At 34.3% G+C, this 14018-nt stretch overlaps 2 protein-coding genes across 2 annotated transcripts; both read left to right on the forward strand.

Annotated features, from left to right (window-relative positions):
• The first annotated feature begins 83 nt into the window (after positions 1-83).
• On the forward strand, positions 84-5128 carry LOC110810802 (uncharacterized). Its single transcript, XM_022037099.2, has 7 exons — positions 84-633; positions 713-855; positions 1550-1821; positions 1992-2146; positions 3136-3398; positions 4230-4292; positions 4636-5128. The coding sequence occupies exons 1-7, from the start codon at positions 363-365 to the stop codon at positions 4891-4893; spliced, it is 1425 nt and encodes a 474-aa protein (XP_021892791.1). The 5' UTR covers positions 84-362; the 3' UTR covers positions 4894-5128.
• A 2080-nt stretch (positions 5129-7208) lies between these two features.
• On the forward strand, positions 7209-13153 carry LOC110810804 (AAA-type ATPase family protein). The gene is made up of 10 exons (XM_022037101.2): positions 7209-7456; positions 10220-10339; positions 10784-10920; positions 11071-11232; positions 11410-11496; positions 11584-11670; positions 11761-11898; positions 12364-12555; positions 12635-12733; positions 12818-13153. The coding sequence occupies exons 1-10, from the start codon at positions 7357-7359 to the stop codon at positions 12890-12892; spliced, it is 1197 nt and encodes a 398-aa protein (XP_021892793.1). The 5' UTR covers positions 7209-7356; the 3' UTR covers positions 12893-13153.
• The last annotated feature ends 865 nt before the right edge of the window (positions 13154-14018 follow it).

A 14018-nucleotide genomic window follows, 5' to 3' on the forward strand; every position in this document is an offset into this window, starting at 1 on the left:
CACTAATAAATCTTTAACATTATTTTAATTAAATAAAAAAATATTAATTATACATATCACTGAGTTCCAATTCCTGGAACGTATAAATCTTTGTGAACCATAAAAAAGCCCGACCAAACGCGGTCTGCAAATCTGTTGCGAAAGCCGGGATCATCGTCATGCCCATCCCGTGCTTGCAAACTTTCTGCTTCCTTCTCTCCTTCTCCAATCTGTTTTTCTTTTTACATTTTTAGAGTTTGGTAGCGTTCTCTTGTCGCACTTCTCACTAAGATCTCTACTGCAATAAACTTGATAAAACCCTAGCGTCTTTTCTACTTTCTTAGTGAGCTTGACTGTGTAAATTAGAAGCCTCGCTTTAAGGAATGGGAAAACAATCAAGCGCCTGGATCTTAACTCAGAAGAAGAGATGGCCACTGATGATTCTGGTACTCATCTTTCTGTCAACTGTAACGGTGTTCCTGATAAGATCCACCTTTGATTCATGCAACACCAGCTCCGGCTCTAGCAGCCATTTTGCCGGAGGGGCGGAAAAGATTAGCGATGGGATTCCGTCGGCTGGTCAGGCTCCGAATCCTCTCGATTTCTTGAAATCGAAGCTCGTACTCCTAGTGTCGCACGAGCTTTCTCTTTCAGGTACTATTTATTTTGGTGCTCGTCTTTTTATTTTGTTCGATTCTCTGGGATACTGATACCGGGCAAATGGGTTGCGTAGGTGGACCTCTTTTACTGATGGAGCTGGCATTTCTTTTAAGGGGAGTTGGTGCCGAAGTTGTTTGGATTACTAACCAGAAACCATCGAAACCTGATGAGGTGATATACAGTTTGGAGAGTAAGATGTTGGATCGAGGAGTTCAGGTGAATTCATTTTTTGCTCTGTAATTAGGTTCATCTTCTTAAATGCTCTCGTTTCTAACAACAATTGCTATAAAGATTTGTGAAATGTAGATGTAACACAATTGATAATTCTGTATTGCGAATTTATATGTAGTTCAATTTTCCAGAAAATGCAAAAGTAATGCTGAGCTTATACAAATTTTTCTAAGTGCGGGCAGGGTAGTTTTCTGTTTAGTCATTAGTTTCTATGTAGGACCAGGTTGTTGCTTTGCTATACTTGAAGAGTTTCATTTAGAGTTGGATATATCTGAGAATCTCCAATCAATGTGGTTGGGAGATGGCTGGGTCCATCTTCAGGTTGCAGCTCACTTTAGCTACCTAGGCTGAAAAAATGAATTATTCTAGGTATGGCATAACATGGAACAAAAGTTATCAGGATCAAAACTGTCTGGTTTCCATTAGACCCTTTCTTCTCTTTTGGAATATGATGCCTGCCCAATACTTCAGGATTTATATGATAAAACAATGTTAACTTGATTAAATTTACCACTTTTGTTGGAGACCACTATAGGATTTCCTTTCTCTTCTTGGCTCTTCTGTGTTAGATTACATAAATATGCAGAACTAAATTTGTTTTACAGAAAAAGGAGAAGTCGATATTTTATGTGCAACAAAGTCATTGGCCTTCTAATTGGCGGTTTTCCAACACTGCTAGGTCTTCCCAGCGAAGGGTCAAAAAGCTCTAAATACAGCACTTAAGGCTGATTTGGTCATTTTAAATACTGCTGTTGCTGGAAAGTGGTTGGATGCTGTTCTGAAGGAAAATGTTCCTCGAGTTCTTCCTAAGGTTCTCTGGTGGATTCATGAAATGAGAGGGCACTATTTCAAACTAGAGTATGTTAAGCACCTCCCTTTTGTTGCAGGTGCCATGATTGATTCACATGCAACTGCAGAATACTGGAAGAACAGGACTCGCGATCGTCTAGGGTATGCTTCTTTCATCTCTAAGTGAACCTAAGTGAACTTCTATTCAGTATGAAGTCATTGTGAGGTTAACAGTTTTTTTCTTTTCGATATGGTTGGTATGTATCAATTAAAATCTACTCTTTTGTTCACTTATCTAAAGTTAAGATTTCTTTCCATTTTGTCCATTACAGGATTACAATGCCTGAAACATACGTTGTGCATCTTGGAAATAGCAAGGAACTAATGGAAGTAGCTGAAGATAGTGTTGCTAGGAGGGTTCTTCGAGAGCATGTGAGGGAGTCTCTTGGAGTACGAAATGAGGATATACTCTTTGGTGCTATTAATAGTATGTTTTCCTTAGTAGTTTCATATGTTTGTAGGAAATTATGATTCATATATCAAGTTATGTATTGGATACCTATTTTGAAAACCTAAAAGCAAAAGAAGGTTTGTTTCACCTTGCTGTTAAAATTTCATATCTCAACTTTTTAGACAAGTCACACTAGGAGTTGACCCAGGCCAGACATGCCTTGGTTAGCATGACCTACCCTTTTGAATTGTAACTAGTTCATGTCGAGCATGAGTCACGAGATCAGTGGGGATTCTTGGCCCGCCATGATATCATCTTCATGGCCACAAAGCCTGCCAATGATAACAAAAACTTTTGCTTTTTTTTTTTTAAAAGAATAAGTATTACTAATAATAAGAGAGAAGACAGCAGATGCATTCTGCAATTTATTTTTCTGTTTTTTTTTGTCGCAAGTCCTATAACCAAATTCAGGGCTAAGCAACATATCATTGTCTTTGACAAACAAGTGATATTGGAATCATTCAATATAGAGTCATGTTGACATATGACGGGATATTGGATTTATGATTTTATGTTACAAAAAGAGTTTCAGGTCTTATGGAAATTGGCAGTTCTTATACCTGGAAATGTTATTGCAAATATCATCATTGATTCAACAAATCAGTGCCATACTGTTCATGGCCCCTCATTGGACAGTGGATTTTCATTTTATAAAAATTGGCTAGAGGCGCATTTGGTTTTCCTTTTTAGAACATTGGGGAGGTTGCATTTTGCTATTCAGATTCAAGAATTTATTTATAATATCAATGAGCAGTCTAGAATTGATGTTTGCTTTCTTAGTCTTGAATTGTAGGAGGAAAGCATACATCAAAATCGTTCTTCTTTTATATTTATATTTTCTTCCTAATGCCACATTCGGTTTGTTGGCGTATATTCACATTGTAATATGTCATCACATTTTGCATCCATCTGTTTTCCTTCTATCAAATTTATATTCTCTGAGCGTTGGGCACTATTGACTGCAGGTGTTTCACGTGGGAAGGGTCAGGACCTTTTTCTTCATTCATTTCATGAAAGTTTGCAATTGGTTCGGGAGAAAAAACTGCAGTTACCATCAATACATGCAGTAATAGTGGGAAGTGACTTGAATGCTCAGACAAAGTTTGAAACAGAACTGCGTCACTTTGTTCAGGAGAAAGGAATCGAGGATCGTGTTCACTTTGTCAATAAAACCCTAACAGTTGCTCCTTATCTGGCCTCCATTGACGTTCTTGTTCAGAATTCTCAGGTTGCTCTTTTCTGTTGCCCAGTTGAGAAGAAGAATGCTGGGTTTCTCATAAAAAGATATTTTAGTTCATATGCTTATATAGATTTTTCATATAAGGATGTATTTATATACATATATACATATTTACATGAAAGCATGTGCTTATATAATTTTATGTGCTTATGGTTTTGGAGTATAAACAAAAAGCTCTTTTAGATATTAAAGTTAATCGTTTATTATTTTAAAGTTCGTGTTACATTTTTACTTCTATGTAGATAGTATTTTTGTTTTAACACCACAGGTTTGATTGCAGAAACATATTGTAGAAGAAACAAAAGTCAGAAAGTATTTTAATTTACTAAATAGACTTTTGTCTTTTTGATTTTTTTTACAATTTTCCCATTTAAAAGCCTGATGTTGGTACTAAAAGAACTCATCTTACACCAAGGTTGTGGTAGTTATAATGGTCAGAATATTTCCAGCATTTGGTTGGGTTCTAGTGATGAAATCTCTTAGGGCATTCATTATGACTTCTAGTCACATCCAGGAAGGATTGTTATGTCTGTTGCACGTTCTTACCTTTTTCTTCCTCTTCCACAAAAAGAACCCTTTGTTTTCATTAAGAAAAGAAACAATGTATCTTATAATTTTTCTGTTCTGATTAAACACTTGGGACTTTCTTTTACCTGATAATGTATGCACTACCTGTCAGATCAAGATCTAGGATCTTGTAAACTTTAAAGTTTCATAAACCTATAGTAATCCTCTGAGTGGGCCTGGATACTTCAGATTTTATGTTGGTTTTTGGTTTCCCTTCTGAAGCTTAATATAATTCTTATGTATCATGCATAGGCACGAGGTGAATGCTTTGGAAGGATAACTATTGAAGCTATGGCATTTCAGCTACCTGTACTAGTAAGTCCTTTATTTACCAAAATTTTTCTGTCCAGTTTACAACTTTTAGATGGTCATCAGAATTTCCTACTTGAAGAAATAATTTGGACTTGGTTATGTTGATCTCTGAGACTTACTTCCAGAAAGATAATCTTTATCTCTGACATAAACATAGTTAACTCCAATTTTTTTTTTTCTCTAATATTATTCGACATCAGTTTACCTTCTTGTTGTCCATTATTGTTTATTTTAGTTAGCTTATAGCTCCACTAAAGCATGAAAACCTGAATTAGTAGTTTCATGAATAATTGTGTATATCCCTCATTTTCTAGTGAAATGATTAATTACATGATTGATCATTCAGGGCACTGCAGCAGGAGGCACCATGGAGATCGTGGTAAACGGGACAACTGGTTTATTGCATCCTGTAGGAAAGGAAGGGGTGGCATCACTCGCAAATAACATTGTGAAATTGGCCACACAGGTTGAGAGGAGGCTGACTATGGGTAAGAGAGGATACAAGCGGGTGAAAGAGAAGTTTTTGGAGCACCACATGTCACAAAGAATTGCTTCTGTTATCAAGGAAGTATTGCAGAAGGCTAAGAGAAACACCCATTCATAACTTTTGGGAGCAAGTTGATATTTAGTTGAAAATTCTCTACTGGGGAATGGCGATCACATATATGGTTCATGGATGACTTTTCCAGGCCCTTGATTTCGAGGGCATTGAGTCTTTGGAAAATTGGTAGCATTGAATTTAATTGGACTGGAATTAGGAAAAGAAGAGTTGTATTATATGTATCATTTTCCTCCAAGTTAATGCTTCACCAAGTCCTTAAAAAAAAATGGTTCACCAAGTTATTAGTGTCTTTTGTCCATTTTTACTATTAGATTTATTTTGAAAGTAAATTAGTTTAATATGTTTACATTTATCAGAACTCAATCGAACACTAGACATGCAGAAACTTTTAAATAATTTAAATGGTTTAACTTCTGCCTTTGCAATCTGATCTTTACTCCAATTTCTGAATTAGTTCCTAAGACATGAACTAAAGCCTCTCCAATCAGCCATGTTCATCTTAGATAGCAAAGAAACAGAATGAGCTTTTCTCTATTTGAAGGCCACTGCAATTGCATCCTTCATCACTTTCTGCGTCCCCTATCACTGACAATAACCTGAGGTTTATAACGCTTCTCGACTCTTTAATTAGCTTTCGTAAATTTTTTTATACAAAAAAAAAAAAAGAAAGATGATACCAACTGATGAAAAAAAAAAACAAAAAAAAAATAAGAAACAAGAAGTCCGAAGGAGTCAGACCCAAAAAGTATTGCAATAATTAATATAAAACAATCTCTTTAGCTGATTAGAAGCTTGGGAGAGCTTGGCGAAACCAAAAAAAACTGCAAGAAATGGCCACTTGACAAGCCAATTCAGATAAGTATTATTATCGCTCGCCATGAATATGGGTAATATAGATATCTTAGTTACTGAGAAGAAGAGTGTGGGTTTTGATCAACAGAATTCAGGGTGATAAATATTATGGGTGAGCCGTCGCTATAATAATTAATTGGCTGAAGTGAAAGGAATCAACCTCAATGACAAGCTTTTTAATACCAATATCATGCACCAACTTGTAACCTTTAAGAACATTACGAATTCCGACAGATACAGCATGTTGAGAACCAATATTGTACATGAAACTGACCACATAACTTCCATCACTATCTCTAATCAACTCCCTCAATGCAATATCTTTAGAATTACCTCGATTAAACACATTAGTCTTGAACTTGAACTAACCTGTAGGAGCTAATCCAAAAATATCGAGTGGAATCCTCCACTTTAGTAGGATTGCCATGTCTCAAATAAGTCTTTTGGAATTCCAAAACAGTTTGAATAACATTATGGCATGATGATCTCGTGCTATCAGAATTACCATGATGAGATCATTTCTTTTCCTCTAAAAAATTCATTTGATCAAAAAAATCGTATTCTATTTTCGAATATTATGCATATTAATATTATTATACATATTTTAGTTAAGTCACATGTTAGAAAAAAAATCTTATTAGTCGATACTTATTTGATCGTGAACAGTCGCGAATTATTAATCATCAAAATTTTAAAGAAAAGGTATTACAAAATAAAATTAAGTTAATTTAATAATAATTAAAGTGCTGTCAAAAAATAGAAAGAAAGAAACGACATCGTTCCTTTGAAAGTTGAATTGTCTAACTTTTCTTATTTTGAGTAGATGCAGAAGAATAATTCTGTAATTAATTCTTTGTTTGGATGATGTTATTTTGTGACTCACTAATGTAGCGTATGGTGGTGGGATAGTAAAATTTTATTTGTTTGCTGATGATATAGTTAATTTAGAGAGTTTAGTAGTATCAAAAGATAAAATTTAAGTAAATTTTTAAAATTATCGATTCAATAGGTTTTAACATACTCATATTTTTGTTTTAATTATACACTTATTAAATTTTATTAGTTCCTATTTTATCTTTGAAAAAATCCTTATTTAAGACTTCATTTTCTTTTTCAGCAACCAACCTACTTCTTTTTTTCTCTTCTTTTCAGTTTTCCTTAATAAATAAAATTTATTTATATCATAAAAATAATAATAATAAATATCATATAATAGATAATTTTTTAATTTATAATTATAAATAAAAAATTATAATTTTAAATTAATTTTTTATATTAACTATTAAAAATAATTTTTTTTTATAATAAATTTATATTTTAATATTTTTTAAAAATTATAATTTAAATAATTTTTTAAAATTAAATAATTTAATTATAAATTAAATAATTCTTTTTTCTTCAATATTATATGCAATAAAATAAAAATAAATTAATAATTTAACTCAATATATAACAATATTTATTTATCAATTCAAATAAAATAATTGTAATTACCACTGCAAAAATCATCCAAAGAGACCCATAAGACCAGAAGAAGTATTTGCTCTCAGAAGTTCAATTCAGGAAAGAAGAGTTGGCCAAAGAGCATTTTTGCTTCATTCACGTCGATTACCAGAACTTTGATCTGTGATTGTGAGTTGGAAGATTTCGACGATGAGCGACGGAGAGGATGTGTTACGGCGTCGTAATGGGATGACGGAATACCGTAAGAAACTCCTCCAGCATAAAGAGCTCGAAGGCAGAGTCCGATCAGGTGAAATCTCTCAACACCAGGAACGTTAAATCACTGATTTCTATACCTCTTCTGTCATTTTCATCGATATTTTTCTTAGTTGATTATCATTTCTGCTCTATTTTATTGAATAGTTAGTTTACTGTCATGCCGGTGGATATTAGGGTTTTGCTTCACATTTCAGTTCCTGTAAGGATTTCTATTTTAACTAGGCTTACATCGTGTTTGCGGCTGCTTTTTTCTGATGCATTGATTTATGCTTTTTCGTCTCTTTATGGTAGTTTTGTTGATTGCTTTACTGGTAGAGTGCTGAATAATTGGGGAAAAATGTTCAAAATTTTCTTTTGCAGTAATGAAATTACTTGCGAGTATATCTTTTTCTCTTGGATTCCAGGTTTGGTAATTTCAAGAATTCAGTGTGGATTACTATTGCTTTCCTCGTAGACACTTGACACGAGTAGTATTAGGAGGAGAAATAACCTTCGATTAACATATGAAATTTTGGCTATCGGCAAATATATCAGGAGAAAAAAAATGTTGATATTATTTTGGTGTATTTTGGAAAAAAATCCTGTTTTTATTATGAAAAAGGAAATATCATTAGACAGAGAGAAAGAGAACAAAAGCTGGCAGAGTATAAGAAACACCTAAAGCTCCAAACAAACCTGCAAAAGGAAATCCCTATAATCCCGTGAGCTTTGGCCAGAAGGAGGAAAAGAAATCCGATCTGTTTTAGAGTGAAGCAAAGATCCACGAAAATTCCAGCATTGTGCTCCGCTAAAAAACCTGTAAACCAGCAAAAGAGCTTATCTCAAGAGAATCCCAGCCTCCTTTGTCCAAACTCCCCTGAGGTATGTCAAGAGGAAACACTCGAGGAAAGGGGGTGCAGCCTACATGAGGTCAATTACCTAAAAACCTGGATCGAAGTCTTCAAGCCACCTTCTAATGCACAAAGAGATGGCAACAGGACTCACCTCCTTGACACCTAACACACACATCTAATAGAAGAGCATGGTTGGTTTTGCAAATATGCAACACATTGTTTCTTAGCATAATTGCATAATGAGCATTTATTGAGATTCAATCGAAATCCATAAGACATAAAATAAGAATTTACATGGTATTTCTCTCTTTGTCATAAGGGAGCACTAATCACACATGAAAATATGAGTCAGCCTGTGTCCGAAGTAAATGAGAGGAGTTCATGCCTCTAAAATCATTGAAAGCATGGGCACAAGAACTACTGTGAAAAAAAAGTTTCCGCTTATAAATATTTATAGGATGAATTTCATTTGCTCTAGCATGTGATGTAGGACAAATTAGTATTAATTTGACTATTTAAAGGTTTGGGATAAGTAAAAAACGGAGTGGTGTTCTCAAAAGGAATCACAAAGGTATTTTACAGAGTGCCAAGTAAGTCTTCTCGAGTTGATTTAGACTAAGAAATACTAAGATTAATAAGATCAGAAATATTACTCCTAATAAGTGAGAAAATACTGATGCTAAGAAAATTAGAAAGACTAATCCTAATATAGATAGGAAAAAAATGTAAATAAACTGAAAAACATAAAAATAACTTAAATAATATAAGATAGTACATCATTATTATGTCCATACGTCATCAAGATGTCATCAAGGTGAGGTATAAGAAACCTATATTTGATGGTATTCTTGTCAATTGTGTGACTATCAATACCCATTTTCCAGGTTCCATCTTTCATGGGTGTAAGTAATACAGGTTAGCACATGGGCTTAAACTTTTTTTATATAAACCCCTTGGATATAGTAACTCATGAACTTTTCGCTTAAGCTCATAGTGTTCACTTGGATTTATATGATAGGCTGGTAGGTCTGGCAATTAAGATATTGCTGTGTGAAAGTACAAGATTAAGATAGGCAACCGAGGGGAAAACTTGCATTGTTGAGTGGCATGCTGTCCTATGGAATTTCATGGGAGGCTTCAGGGGTCTGCCAGTCGGGGTCTTCTGAGGATGGTGGTAAGAGCAATGTCACACTCTCCAGCAATGGATAATGGGTGGACTGCTGGTTATTTTAGGGTTTTTATGTGTGCAATTTTTTTGAGACTGTTTGGGTTTTAAGTTTTGAGATTTTAGGGTATAAGATTCTTTAGCTTTGGTAATAACTGATGTCGGATAAATTAGGGTTGACTTAACTTCTTAGCCCTTTGAGGATAGAAATCTAGATATTACATATAGGATTCTTAAGTATCACGCTTAAAATTTGATAATTATATAATTAAATATTGAAAAATTCTTGAAGTATGTTATTGAATAACTAAATAATGATTTCAAGGAGATTAAAAAAGGATTTAGAATGGCAAGATTAAAAAAAGATTTAGAATGGCAAGTTAAGTATTTTCCAAGGAAGATTTGACTAAGAAATACAAAAACTAATAAAATTAGAATTATCTCAAAAAAAATATCTCAAAAAAGTAATAAAATTAGAAATGTTATTCCTAATAGAGATAGAAAATAAAACATAAATGACCTGAAAAGTATCAAAATAACCTATAGTAAATAACTACTATATCTACAAGCTATCAGCATATCTAGTATGCCAATATATTTGTGATGCTGTGTGTAAGATTGAAGTGGACTTGTTTATATGCAGTGAGGAAGAATTTGAGAGCTTCTGGGAAAGAGTTCAACAAGAGTTGAATTAACTATTCATAACATGAAACTTTTCATTTCCTTTGGCATGTCTGAGTAATCTGATATTTAATAATGCTGTGTCTAAGATTGAATTGAGCGTGTGTATATGCAGTGAGAGAGAATTTAAGAGCGTCAAAGAAGGAGTTCAACAAGACTGAAGATGATTTGAAATCTCTTCAAAGCGTTGGGCAGATTATTGGAGAAGTGCTCCGGCCCCTAGACAATGAAAGATGTAATTTAACCATCCTTTTCTCTCTTATTTTTGGTTTCTATCTGTTTATGATTTCTAGCAGTTGAGTCTTTTTGTTATATGGGTGTTCCTCCACGTATTTCATCTATTTTATTCTGCAGACTAATTCTATGGTATATGCCCAATATTGTATAGTTCTAGATCACACTTGAATGATTATGTTGTTCAATATATTTCTCTGCATCCTGATTTTCCTTTTGAATTTTTTTTTTTTGGTTTCAATAAGTTCAAATATGTATTTTTAGTATTTCTCTAGACCATGTTTTATATGTTATGATTTGTAGAAGTTTCTAATTGACACTACTCATCTTAAACTATAGTTGTCCCATTTTCTTTTCTATTTCATCCTCTCAATTGTGCTGTTCTTTCTTTCCTCCAAGAGCCTTTTGGTAACAGTATAATGGACTTGTCTATATAATGTTCCAGTAATTGTCAAGGCAAGCAGTGGTCCTCGTTATGTGGTAGGCTGTCGCAGCAAAGTGGATAAGGAAAAATTGACTTCTGGAACAAGAGTTGTCCTTGATATGACGACGCTAACAATCATGAGGGCTCTTCCTCGAGAAGTGAGCTATATTCCTAAATGAACTTATAACCTTGTTCTTGCTTGGATGCGTAGTTTTATCTGCCTTTCATTCTTTTAAATAAGACGACTGAATCTTATTTAAAAGAAGCATTCTCTATATGAATGTCCATTGTTCTGATATGTATTTCAGGTTGATCCGGTTGTTTATAACATGCTGCATGAGGATCCAGGTAATGTTAGCTACTCAGCTGTTGGTGGTTTATCCGATCAGATCAGAGAATTGAGGGAATCTATTGAGCTGCCCCTTATGAATCCTGAACTTTTCCTTAGAGTAGGAATTAAACCTCCTAAGGTAATTAGTGCTCCCTCTCTCTCTCTTCTCCCCCTCGCCCCTGAGGCTTTCTTGCAATATGTTGCCTCAGTAAGTGATTGTGTGCGAATGTGCATGTCTATACTAGATAATTAAAATATCATGTTATTGATTTTAGGATTCTTGATAAATTCTGACATCTTATTGTCTTTGCTCTAGGGCGTCCTTCTTTATGGACCTCCTGGAACAGGTAAAACATTGCTGGCTAGAGCAATTGCTAGTAACATTGATGCCAATTTCTTAAAGGTGCGGTACCTTCTGTTGGTCTTTTTACAGTTCCTGCTTGCTATATTTCTCTATTTGTGAAAATTTTGAATTATTGTTTGCATTCAGGTTGTCTCAAGTGCAATTATTGACAAATACATTGGAGAAAGTGCAAGGTTGATACGAGAAATGTTTGGATATGCACGGGATCATCAAGTAAAGGCTTGATTTTGCAGATTTTTTTTTTCTATTCTTTCATTTTGTTTCCATTTATTTGACTCATTCCAATTAGTTCGTGCTCTGAAGCCCTGCATCATATTTATGGATGAGATTGATGCAATTGGTGGACGCCGTTTCAGTGAGGGAACAAGCGCAGACCGTGAAATTCAAAGGACGCTCATGGAGTTACTCAATCAGCTTGATGGATTTGATCAACTTGGGAAGGTATTTTTCCCATGTCATAACTTGATTCAACGTTGTTACTTGAAACTGACAAACAAGGAGACATCTCTACGCACACATGCACATGCATGCATAAGAGATTGTGCCATACATGATATTATTGGAAGGCTGATCATGCTATAACATTCTGGGTCTGTTTACTATTTCCCATTGGAAGAAATGTGAGTATCTGTGATAATGCTCTTAGTTTCAGCTATGCTAATGCAATTATTAGAAAGAGTGAACCTTGTTAGCGTCTTTTATCTTTGTAAGATAGGATCTGTTTCTAGGAGGCTGGATTTTGGTTATTTTTTAATCTGTTTACTTTGGGATTCAGTTGTGGGAAATCCATTGCATTGTCTTGTGTAGTGGTATCACATGCTGACGGTTCCCACCTTGATTCAAATTTTGTTACAAGTTCATTATGCAGTTTGTAATATAGGGCCATTACCAAATATTGACATATAGGTAAAAATGATAATGGCAACAAACCGACCTGATGTTCTTGATCCTGCACTTCTCCGTCCGGGGAGACTAGACAGAAAGATAGAGATTCCATTGCCAAATGAGCAGTCAAGAATGGAAATCCTCAAGATCCATGCGGCTGGTATTGCAAAACATGGTGATATTGATTATGAAGCTGTTGTAAAACTTGCTGAGGTGAGTTAAATTTGGCTTGTTTTTTTCTTCCTTCATCTGATGTGATTCAGTTAAGCATTTTCTTATCGCAATTGTTCAGGGCTTTAACGGTGCTGACCTACGTAATATATGTACTGAGGCTGGAATGTCAGCAATTCGTGCAGAACGAGATTATGTTATCCATGAAGATTTCATGAAGGTACACCTTCAAATATTTCTCAAAGTCCATTCTTTTTTCACTCATTTCTATGGTTTGCTAGATTTTATCTTCTAAACATTTCAGGCTGTGCGGAAATTGAATGAAGCAAAGAAACTTGAATCTAGCGCACATTACAATACTGATTTTGGAAAAGAATAAACTCATTTTTCAGAACTATGGAGAGCCGCCAGTGCATGTTTCAGGATTCGGATGATGCGACTTTTTCCTTGTTTTTCCGAACGATCATGGTTTAATTTATTCCTTTCCATTTTTAAGCAATGTGAAATGTATCTAATACATTGTTGCTTGCACTATTCATGCTCGACATGGTATCCGGTCATCTGTAATGCGAACATAATTGTACTTGTTTTGTCTCCGGATGTTCCAAGTAAATTAAGGTAAACTTAGTTCGGCCTGGAATGTGATTTAGAGCATATGTTGGATAGGGGTAGCCAGAGGGGTTTAAATTTTGCCTTTTTCTCCTCATTTGAGAGGATTCTTGGTGCCTCAAATTGGGATAAGATTGGAATAGATAAATTAGTGTAGTAGAGGAGCAACATACCTTCCTTACTGTTCTCTTTAGATATCTTAGTGGGTAAAGTTATAACATATTTTCTCGTGTTTTAATTTTGAATTTCTTAATAGTGAGAATTCAAGTAGGAACTAGAAAAACAAGAATTGAATTTCGACTATTAAGAAATTCGAGTTAACGTTGTGGTAATTCAAAAATAATAAATTATGCTAGTTATGTGTATTAAAGAGATTAATATGAAGTTTAGAAGTAAGAAACACGAATATTTCAAAGCAAGTTATTTGGATTTCAGTTTTTAAAAATTTCAAGTGGAAGAACTGAACCTACAATTCAATATTTGGATATTCTTAATATGCTACAAAACCGCTAGGTATGTATTAATTTAAACCGATATTTTTCTGAAAAAAGTAATCTTTTTGGTGTAACATCTAGGACACCTGTACTTACAATAGAATGATTAAAAATAAAATTCATAAAGCTAAACCACATGCACAACCTAAAATAACCCAACCCTTTCAGCTCCCTTTAATTACTAAATTGAACTTAAAACACACTCTCAAAGCTAAATCCAATTAGCTTGTCATACAACTAAATTCAACTTTATCCAACACCCAAATTAAAGACCCAACCAGATAACTCTCCAAGACACTTCAAGAAAGCTACTGCCACAACCCATCCAGCACCAGTTGACATCCATCCTTTAACTACCATAACCCATTTAGCTATATTATAATCAAATACATCCTCCTCCTA

This window comes from Carica papaya, chromosome 1, assembly GCF_054855325.1.
Source record: "Carica papaya isolate Zhongbai chromosome 1, ASM5485532v1, whole genome shotgun sequence".
NCBI lineage: Eukaryota > Viridiplantae > Streptophyta > Magnoliopsida > Brassicales > Caricaceae > Carica > Carica papaya.